Genomic DNA, 11,648 nt, shown 5'->3' on the forward strand with positions numbered 1-11,648 from the left:
TTCGTAACATGGCTGAATGTCTTTTTCTTCACAATTATAAGTAATTGTGCAATTTGAAATTCTTACTTCAGATACCTTTTGTCCTGTCTGGGCAGCATTCCTCAAGTATACTGGTTCTTATTGTATCAAAATATGTTGAAAGAGCCTGAGAAATAGAGGACAGGATGATTTTGAGAAAGGTTATATGGTAAGATAATGATAATATTAATGACTACACACTGTAGACAGGGATTTCCTCTCTTAGCACTGACACATGTTGTTGTTGGGCATTGGATGCACATGTTACACAGTATTTATGATGCATTTAGGGTCATGTTTATTAACATTTTCTGTTAATAAACATGACTAACATTCTCATCCATTTCTCTATAATTGTTTCTACAATTAGCATGTGATCTTTTTTATATATGGAGGGTCAGCAACATCCTGATGACTTATTCAGCTGAGAGTTTTTGAATGCTTTGTTAAATTATATATTTTGGGAGTTGAAAGTGAAGATGAGGTGAGTTTACACAATTAAATCCAAGAAGTGGACTGTTCACAAAATTAATTGAGCATCTTTTTTTCTGAAAGTTTTAAAATATTTTTAAATAAAGAACTGAGTGATGTGAAAAGGATTAATCAGATAGTGTTTATGTATCACTTGCCACTTTAGATCATATTCTGGTTCCTTCCTAAGAGAGCAAGCACACTGCTGGCAGCTGTTTCACCACATGTTGAGAGGGGCTGTCAAGGCGGTTTAAGGAGAAGAGATGATTTAATGTAGAAATGTGATTATTAGCCTGTCTGCATAATCAGGGTTTCTACAGCTGACCTGGCACTCTCAGGGGAAACCAACCTTTGAACTGATATGAAATGCTCACTCATGCATTTCAACAGTCTAGATTTTCATTTCACTTTTCAGTTGCTATGAGTCAGATGAGTCAGAAATAGTTGTAATGTCGAGCTGGTAAATTAGTTCAACATTTCCTGCGTATGACATTGTTTGTGTGGTGGTGGCAAAAAAAAAAAAAATTGAGCCTGGTCACTCTTGATTGTGCTGTTGCGTTTAATTTTTGTGTTGAGACGTTCTCTCATTAATTCCAATAAATCTAGTGGTCTGGAAATAACTGTCATTGGCTCATTTAATATTCATGTCTCTGATCCTGCAAAATAACAAAGATCCCATGATTAAAATCCATTGACACACATCACACTAGATTTACTGTAATGTCTAATGTCCTCCTGTGTGTGCATGTGTGTAGTTGTACTGATTCTTCCTTAATTACATCCACAATCTATCTGATAGTACCGTCCAAGCAAAAAATCACATGCTGCATCACATGACGATCAGCTATATTCCAATATATTCTAGACACCACTGGCTAATTGCCAAGACATTTGTTTATTAAAGACATATCCAAGATGGTGAGCCTTTTAATATTTTCTTGGAAAGGTTGAGCCCACTTGCAAATGTTCACATAGGCAGTGTTCTCCAACAACAGCACTGGCATAATTTGAAGCAATCTTAGTGATAACAGCTTGGCATTTATTCAGGTCACTTGACAGAAAGTTGAGATTGAACTGTCCCATTTTCCTCTGCCATACATATAAAACAGCATTTTTGTTGAAAGTTTACTGTTCTAAACTGTGACACAATATGACAATATAGGAATGATGAATTAAACTCGGAGCAGGTGCATTTGAACATGACTTTCCTCTCTGACTTTCTAAGGAACAGCTCATTGGTATTCAAGATGCTGTGCCATGAGTGTGCTGGTGTGAGAGCCAGTATTAAAGTCAACCAGATTTAGGTTGGCATTCTTTTGACTGATCAGACTGGCTCTCCCCCTTAGGCTTCCACAGAAGTGCCTGGAGCAAAAAGCTAGTCAGTTGCTGCTCCTGCACACAGCGCGCGGTGTCACTGACAAAACCTACTGAACAAAAAGTGTAAAAGTTTTTGAGATTCTTTGATACTTTGACTCCCTTTCACTTCCCAATCCCTGTCCTCTACCTCCCTCTGTCTCTCCCCTGTCCACTTCTCTGCATTGTTTTTTGTAGTGCGGTCCTCTGTACAGTACGATATATTTTGGTTAGCATCACAGATCAGGAAAGATAAAGTAGATGGGAAATCTGCACAATTGTTACATGCAGGATCTCAGCACTCAGCTTGCAGGAGAGAGTTCAGTTGTGAAAAGCTCAGCAGGGATCTGGTGAAGAAATGAGAGACTGAATGGGGTGAGACTAATTGCATCTGCAGGGGAATAAACATGTAGTGTAGCCAATTTCATTAATTTATTTAATGATGAGCAATTAAGACAATTCCCACAGATGGCAGGTGTATGTTTTCTGTGTGAATTGTAATAAGTTAATTAACATTTTTTCCAACTAACATAACAGTATGCCTGTTTATGTATACAGTACCCTTAATGTAAGTTTACTGATGTGTAAAGGCTGATTCAGGACTCTCCTATTTCAGGTGGCCAACCTGCTGCGACTCTTCCAAATCCCTCAGATCAGCTACGCTTCCACCAGTGCAAAGCTCAGCGACAAGACCCGCTACGACTACTTCGCCCGGACCGTGCCCCCTGACTTCTACCAGGCCAAGGCCATGGCAGAGATCCTGCGTTACTTCAACTGGACGTACGTGTCTACAGTGGCATCAGAGGGCGACTATGGCGAGACCGGGATCGACGCCTTCCAGCAGGAGGCTCGAGCCCGCCAGATCTGCATCGCCACCTCGGCCAAGGTGAGCCGCTCCATGAGCCGCTGGAGTTACGAGAACGTGATTCGCTCCCTGCAGCAGAAGTCCAACGCCAAGGTGGTCATCCTGTTCACGCGCAGCGAAGACGCCCGCGAGCTGCTGGTGGCGGCCAACCGCATGAACGTCACCTTCACCTGGGTGGCCAGTGACGGCTGGGGAGCGCAGGAGAGCGTGGTGAGGGGGAGCGAAGCCGTGGCGGACGGAGCGTTCACCATTGAATTGGCCTCCTATCAGATCCCTCAGTTTAACGACTACTTCACTGCCCTGCACCCGTACAACAACACCCGGAATCCCTGGTTCAGAGAGTTTTGGGAGAACCAGTTCCAGTGCAGCCTCCACGATCTGGGCTGTGGGAAGCACTCACTTCGCGAGATTCCATTTCAACCAGAATCCAAGATCATGTTTGTGGTGAATGCTGTCTATGCAATGGCTGCTGCACTACATAACATGAGGCAGGCCCTATGCCCCAACTCCACCAAGGTGTGTGATGCTCTTAAACCTGGCAATGGCAGGAAGTTTTACAGGGACTACATTCTCAAGGTCAAGTTTGATGGTGAGTAAACTCTCGATGAACTAATATTATTACAGTGTTACTTAAAAGATATGAATTTTATGTAAAGCTGCTTTTTTCTCATTATTCCTTCATCTGTATCTGTAATTTAATCACCCACTCTGCACATACTATATGCTGCCAAATTGGGTTACATCAATTTAGATCCATTGTACCAATTCATATAAAATGTTAAATTAGGACAAGAGTAATTCCACATGTTTATACACTGCAGCTTTAGATAAGCTCTGTAATGATTCAGTTTGCAAAGATGAAACTATTTCCACACCCTCATGCTCCAAGGCTCCTTCTTTCATGCATTTTGACTGAAGTGTGAGTAGAGAGAGGGCTCTTCGGTTTGAAAAGTACTGCCAAATATAAACACCACCTCTCCTCTCTGTCATGGAGAGAATATTTGTTTTTCTTTTGTCCACATGTCACAAATAATAGAACTACCCATTCAAAAGTCTCTCACTTTTGAGCTGTCTTTGTCCTCTCCTTTGATTTTTCTGGAAATACTGACATTTTCATTGATAGGAGGATAGAGGTGGATCACTGTGCTCTTACCCTGCCATGCTTTTCTGCTGTTTACAATTTGAAAAGAAGACCCAACGGATTTTACAACCCAGAGACAACCTTAAATTAGCCAGTCCCTGCAGGCATTATAACACCCTAAGGAAAAGAAACCACACAACAGGTGGATTTCTCAGTGCTCTATACATTTTAATATCATTTGATATAATAGGCTAGATAAAGAGTCTAGTCTAGTCTAGTCTAATAAAGAGTCAAGTCTAATTTCATAATATATGAAATAATGGCTGTTTATACTTGAGAAATTATTGTGTTTTGCAATTAAATCATACAAACAGAACTACAGCTGAAACAATAACACAAACAATTAGCAACAGAATTAATAGATTAATTTGTTTAAGCAGTTTAGGAGAAATAAATGTTAATGTGTTTAATCTTCCCTAATGTGAGGATTTATATAATATTTATATTATGATTTCTATTGTGTAAAACTAGCATTTGTGGATATGTCATCTTGGATGCATTCTTACAATTTTCTAGCAATATGATTAGTCACTGAATTAAGAGAAAAAATCAGCAGATTAATTGGTAATGAAAACAATTGTCAGTTGCAGCCCTTGGCACACTATTTCATGACCAGGTACACATAAAGTTAATAAAGTCAGGTTAACGATAGGCGACTACTAAAATTTTAAATTGGTGCTTTATTTCAACCTTGGCTTTTATGAGGAAATTGATCATTATTTCATATAATGTGCAATCTGTCTGGAATTCCCATTATAGTGTTCAATCCAGGAACTTTCCATCACAGCAAAGCGACTCAAACTGTGGCTTCCATCATGTAAATTGACAATTTGCACTTGTGTCCTGTCACAGTCAGTGTTCAGTGTATACAGCGAGACAAATAAAATGTCAGCAGTCAGAGATGCATAAATAAGGAAAAAGATAAATTTAATATGAGACTGTCATACCGGAAAAAACATGTTCTGAAAGATATGAGTTCATGGTGTGAAGTCCACAGTCTTTGGGCTCCAAAACAAGTGAGCCCAACTGTCACAGACATAATGATGGTATATGATGATGATTGTTATTCATGCTTTCCTTTTGCATTGACAGTTTTTATACAGTAGTTGCAACTTGCCATAGAATGACACCTGTACACATGCTATTTTCTAACACTGTCTTTTTTTTCCATTTCACCCTCAGCACCATTTCGACCACCAGACACAGAGAATGTAGTCCGCTTTGATGCCTTTGGAGACAGCCTCGGCCGTTACAACATTTTCCACTATCACAAAGAGGGTGGACGCTACGTCTACCGTAAGGTTGGCTACTGGTCTCAGAGCCTGACCCTGAACACCAGCCTGATCCCCTGGGCTGGCCAGGTTGCTCCGACCTCCCAGTGTAGTGACCCCTGCAGGAAGAACGAGGTGAAGAGTATGCAGCCTGGAGATGTGTGCTGCTGGATCTGTATCCCCTGCCAGCCCTACCAGTACTTGCAGGATGAGTTCACCTGTGCTGACTGCAGCTTTGGACAGTGGCCACTGGCCAACCTGACAGGCTGTTACGACCTGCCCGAGGAGTACATCCGCTGGGAAGATGCCTGGGCCATTGGACCTGTCACCATTTCCTGCCTTGGGATGATGTGTACGCTCTTTGTTATTGGCCTCTTCCTTAAACACAATGAGACGCCCGTGGTGAAGGCAAGTGGACGAGAGCTCTCCTACATACTTCTGCTTGGAGTGCTGATGTGCTATAGCATGACCTTCATCTACATCGCCAAACCTTCCACGGCAGTGTGTACGCTGCGCCGGCTAGGCTTGGGCACCTCCTTCGCTGTGTGCTACTCAGCCCTTCTGACCAAGACCAATCGCATCGCTCGGATATTCAGCGGGGTTAAGGACGGAGCCCAGCGCCCTCGATTCATCAGCCCGGCCTCCCAGGTTGCCATCTGCGGTGCTCTGATCTCCTGCCAGCTGGTAGTGGTGGTGGTCTGGCTGCTGGTGGAGGCCCCAGGGGTGCGAAAGGAAGTCAGCCCGGAGAGGAGAGATGTGGTCACCCTCAAGTGTAATAGCAAGGACTCTAGTATGCTCATGTCTCTCACCTACAACTGCATCCTCATTATCCTCTGCACTGTCTACGCCTTCAAGACCCGCAAGTGCCCAGAGAACTTCAACGAGGCCAAGTTCATCGGGTTCACCATGTACACCACCTGCATCATCTGGCTGGCTTTCCAGCCTATTTTCTACGTTACTGCCAGTGACTACAGGGTGAGTAAAGTTAGGTTGTACCTGATTCATTAGCATGCACATGCAGACTGTCAGGAAATGTTACTTTGTTCTTCTCTAACATACATAGAACATACATGCTGTGGTAATGATTTGAACCATGAATTAATTATTTGTTCAGATGGCTTTAGGTTCTTATAATCTGAGCAGAACACCCCAGCAGATAATGACTTTTTCTGGGGTTGATTTTATATTTTATATGCATGAAATCACAAACTAATGTCAGCTAGTATTGATTCAGCAGTCAGCCACGTTTGTGTTGCCTGTGGCTCATAGGAATATATATTCTTTATAACTGCATTTATTCATAATTAGCTGCTGCGCAAGATAAGAACTTTGACTGCCTCATTTTACCTTTAAAGTTTAAATATTAATGAAGCAAAAGTAAATTATGAAATATGAATGCTCAAGTCATGGAGAAGTGTAACAGGGCGCTAAATATCTTGGTCTCACCACAACAAAATCTCAGTTATAGTAGGGGTGCAGCTTAAGTAGTATTTTGTCATGGTATTCTAGGTTTTCTATGAACAAAGTATAAAAACTAATTATGTTTAAAAAGTGGAAATGGATGAAAGACTACAGCAGCTCCTTCACATTTCCCCAAAATTAAAAGCTTATGCCAGGAAAGTTTTTTGAATTTTATGCTAACTAGGTACACATCCCTCCAACCATGGCATTTCCACAACTAAATGTAATCCTGAAGAAATTGAAGATGTTCCAGCATGTCTCTGCTAAAAAATGGTTCCATCTAAAACGATGCCGTCTAATTTAAAGGTAAATCCCCCCCGTGAAAATCCACCGTAAACACCAATTCAGCCACGTTACCTCACCCTCAATATCTATGAGGAATAAAACATTTACTGAAGGCCTCTGTAATATCTTTTGTCCCAAGCTAACATGAAACGATAGATAGATAGATAGATAGATAGATAGATAGATAGATAGATGTGTACAGTTAACAAAGCAAAATGAGAACTGACAAGATAAATAGTGTTTCTAACACTGCGTACTGAATGAGGGCTGATGGTCATCTGTAGACACAAGAGCATACAGTATGCTGAACTGATAGAACTTCAGAGAAAAAGGTGGCCTGAGTCATGGGGTTTTATCCCTCTGGGATCTGAACAGCGTGCGTTGAGAGAGAGGCAGAAGGGAGAAATAGACAGAGGAATCCCCTGACACAGCTGCCTCTGCAGAAACATGGAGAAGGCAGGCGAAACCATGAGCGCTGAAAGGGAACTGAACGTCCCTGTGTGTCCCTGTGCGTAGCTGTGTGGAATGGAGTGTGAAAGACTAGGATGCTGAGTCCCAGCTGTGCCCTCTGTCCTGGGACTGCAGTGAGGCTCAGAGGAACCCTTCCTGCGGGCCCTCCAGGCTAGGCGGCCAATTCACAGCCAGAACAGGCTCATCAGATAGACGCAAACCTCCCTTTTGACCGATGAATAATTGCTGAAGCAACTGAGTTGGCACACTGTCTCTAGTTTTTCACAGGCAGAGACGTATTACTAGTGTTCTCCTAGTTCTACACCACATCTCAAATTGTTGTCACAGCCTGATGCAAATATCCAGCTGAATAGCAAATACAAATTTGATTGTCGTCTGTCATAAAATGTTAAAGTAAACTAAATACAATCTACTGAGCCATGAATAACACATTTGATTATCGTATGAAATATTGAAGATGTTCTCCACACCCTGAGGGAGAGGGCTCGCCTCATATTTCAGTGCTGGTCATTTCATCTCAGCAGCAAACACAACTGATTAAACAGCCAATGCAGTCAAAAGTCACAGCACTTCCATGAAAACACTGAAGGCCATTGACAGTACTGAAAGACAGAAAATTATTTCCCATGATTTTTACAACTGCCGCCTGTTATATTAACTGATTCTTTTGAGATCTTACTTAAAATCCATGTTTGACTGGCATTAAATCAGTTCAGTGCTGTAATATGTTGTCTCTAGAATGTTATAGAGCCGATTGATGTTGTTGTCTTACACATAGTACAAACGTCAGCTCTACCACGATCAGACTCGACAAAAGAGTTTAACCAGGAAGTGCCTAAATACAGAATGCACAGCCCTTTGAGGGAATACAGGAAAAAAATCCAGCAACGCAGCATTAGAGGAGGAAATACACTTACAGCATCATTCTATCTAGAACAGCTAATGAAGCCAGCGGGCATCAGTGTGGCATTCCTTTTCATACCATCAATATTTTCAAAAATAAATGCTCACTAAACTAACTCATATGTATAATTACAGTACAGATTACTTCCACTTATGAAATCTCAAATCAGACACTTGTCCCCATCAGTGAATCACTGGTGGTTTTTTTTTTCAATTCAAGCCTAACTAATCTGGTTTGTAGATGGTTCATCCAATAAAGCTTTTCAATAAATGTACAGCATGAAGCCCAATAAAACAAGGAATTTCATCTTTGCTGTGAGGTTCTCTAGAGGAATAAAGCTACCTGAACACAGACATTATTTATATCTGAAGCAGCGGAGCTGTATTCATGAAATAAAATATACCTTCAACGGCCAAACACAGTAAAAACAACAGTTAGCAGAGACATGCTAGAACATGGAAGCTGTGCTTTACATCCTGCTCTCCTCCACAGAAGAGCAGAAGACCTCTGGAAAAATATTATTGCAAAGACAGATTCCTTGTCCTCTGCTCTACCAAAGCAACGTCTTGTGAATTATTAAAACCACTTAACAGGTCACTCCTATGCAGTGCTGTCTGCAGTTTTATTCAAAACAATTTCTGAATTAAGTAGAGGACATTTAGCCTCTGTGCACTTCAGTGTTACTCGGATTATTACACATAAACAGTTCCACTTTGCCACTGTATATTACCCTTAGTCCATGTATCCAAATATGCTGTTCAGATATACAGTAATGAAAAATGGTAACAATAGATTTTGTGAATTTACATCTCAACCTAGGACCTGAGTGCATCAATATGTGAACTGTATTTCAGAGGTGGCATGACGGGAATTTTAATGTTGAATTAATTCCATCTGGCAACCTACAATACATCTCAACATACAGAGATTCAGTGATGTAGTTTCACATTTCATGGTATAGTCTGACCTTTAGCTTTAGTCATCAACCAATGTTTTGCAAACATGCACAGTACATGTCAAATATATTAATATTATTATTAGATTTTCTTCTTTATATATATATATATATATATATATATTTCTTGAGTCCCTTTCTACATATAACTCATTATCAGCTGATGAATATTCTTGCAGTAGTTAGTAATGGTGTACTGAAAGAGAGTAAGAAATTGATCAACATTTATTGAGGATGATTACATATTGTTCTGTTAGTAAAAAGTTACATCCCTGCCTAAACTAATGAATGCTGTTTATTTGCTACTATCATATTATATTTGTTGGGGAATAGTTTGTGCACAGCGCAATACTTGGTGCCCACATTATTTTAATACCAACATTAGCATTCAGGGTGATGACAAACACCTGCTGTGCCTTGTGAAAATGAAATGCACCTGCCGCACACCACACGATGTCAGGCTGCAGCCTGTTATCCAGGAAAAACAAAAAGAAGGCTGTGAGATGGTTTGGAAATGAAGGAGCAGACTGATGACAAATAGCAAGATGTGGGCAGGGTGAGGGGAAAAGGGAGCGAGGGTTAAGCTGTTGATTGACAAGCAAATAAACAGATCGCTTAACACCTCTCTTTAGCAGTCCCAGATGATATCATCCTGCTTCCTCCTCTGTCGCACCTGGCTTTGATTCTGAATTGTAAAAGATGTCTTTATCATTTCTTTTCTGACGCTTGAGCCCTTCTCTTGTTGAAATGAATATTCTTGAACAGCAAAATGTTCTTCAACAGACTGTGCTTCGATGATTATTCATCACGTAATTTAACACTTTCTGGTAGTTTTGAACCTTCCTCTCAGAGCCTCATCAGATCTATGGTTGAACAAACATTTTAATACACATTTTTTAAAAATGTCACTGAAAAAAATCATCATTAATTAACTCTGGGAAGCTGTGTATGAACATTAATACTGCCACTGGCTTTGGTTTTGGGAAGTGAATTTCTCACCTCTCTTTCCTCCTCCAGGTGCAGACCACTACCATGTGCATCTCTGTCAGCCTGAGTGGGTCGGTGGTGCTGGGCTGCCTCTTTGCTCCCAAGGTCCACATCATCCTGTTCCAGCCGCAGAAGAATGTCAGCACCCTTAGGGTGGCCACCACCCGCTTCAGCGTCACCACTGGCCCAGGCTCCAGTTTCTCTCAAGGTACCACCTGAAACAAACTAATACATCACTCATAACTCAAATGAAATATTATGTTATTACATTATTTGTAGCTACTTTATCACCATATGAGGCCACCTCTCAGTCACACCTCTAACACTGGCTGTTGTACTCTCTTTGCTTTTCAAAACTGTGCATGGTTCAGATCAGGGAAACCAAATAGCCTTCATCAGTTTGTCCAGTGTTCTTTTGTTCCATTAAAATTCCCACCAGATACAGCAACGATCCTTTGTGTTATTTCTGTAAATCAGGCAGAAAAAAGTATAATTGGAGGACAGAGGGCGCCCACAGTTGTTTCTGGATAATTAACTGAAAATGTGATATCAACACATACACACATTACTGCAAAACACCAGATTTTGCCTAATTTCATTTCATTTGTTACTTGATTATCATACTGCTAATTCATCTGTAAGCATGTGGTCCCCTGGGCTGTACAGTACAGTAATTCAGTGGAAAAGGAATGGCAAGGATATGTGTGTAATCCAAAAAAAAAAAAAAAAAATCTTTTTTTTTCAATGTTTTGCAGCATCAGCCTCCAATGTTGTTCCAACAGTGTGTAACGGACGAGAGGTGGTGGACTCCACAACATCCTCCTTGTGAAGATCGCCTGAGTTCCTTTGCCAAGCATTGTAAACAAGAGTTATATAATCACTAGTCCTGAATCAGGTGTCTCAGATATTAAAGAGGTCACACAGACGATTGTCCTGACTTAGTTGTCCTCAAAGTGCTGTGAGTACAATGTCCCAATTATTTCATTTTGTTCTTTGACTCGTAGCGATTTTAAATGAGATGCCAATAAAGTCGCATTATAGCCCTTGTTTTTATTGAAGATTCTACTTGCAACAATGGAGTACATTATAGTCAATCTGTTAAATGTAATATATACAAGACGTTTTTAATGTAGATTTTGGTGAACCAGTTTGTGCTTTCTTGTAATTTATGTAAATAAAATGTGTTTTTTATTAATACCAAAATAACTTATAGCCTGACTTTTTCTCTGCACATTGTAATGATATGCATATTCCAAGGACAATATGGGTATTGCTGCTTTTCATTCACCCATTCACACCCCTCATACAATACTGCTGGCCTGGCTATTGTGAGTTATTCCAGGTTCAGTGTCTTGTTCAAGGACGCATCAACATGTGAACAAAGGGAGCCAGGTATTGAACCATCAATCCTATGATGAATGGAAATCCTGCTCCACCTTCTGAGCCTCTGATAGAAGCTAAATTCA

The 11,648-nt window shown here is 40.7% G+C and overlaps 1 protein-coding gene across 1 annotated transcript in view; it reads left to right on the forward strand.

The window, feature by feature from the left end:
* The window catches only part of grm2a (glutamate receptor, metabotropic 2a), a 32,336-nt gene extending 20,948 nt beyond the window's left edge, over positions 1–11,388 (forward strand). The window contains exons 3-6 of the mRNA XM_018686508.2: positions 2,459–3,296; positions 5,031–6,094; positions 10,213–10,390; positions 10,938–11,388. Coding sequence (XP_018542024.1) covers positions 2,459–3,296; positions 5,031–6,094; positions 10,213–10,390; positions 10,938–11,011 — 2,154 coding nt within the window. The 3' untranslated portion in view covers positions 11,012–11,388. The remainder of the gene's footprint in view (positions 1–2,458; positions 3,297–5,030; positions 6,095–10,212; positions 10,391–10,937) is intronic.
* The last annotated feature ends 260 nt before the right edge of the window (positions 11,389–11,648 follow it).

Source organism: Lates calcarifer, linkage group LG12 (genome assembly GCF_001640805.2).
Source record: "Lates calcarifer isolate ASB-BC8 linkage group LG12, TLL_Latcal_v3, whole genome shotgun sequence".
Lineage (NCBI taxonomy): Eukaryota > Metazoa > Chordata > Actinopteri > Centropomidae > Lates > Lates calcarifer.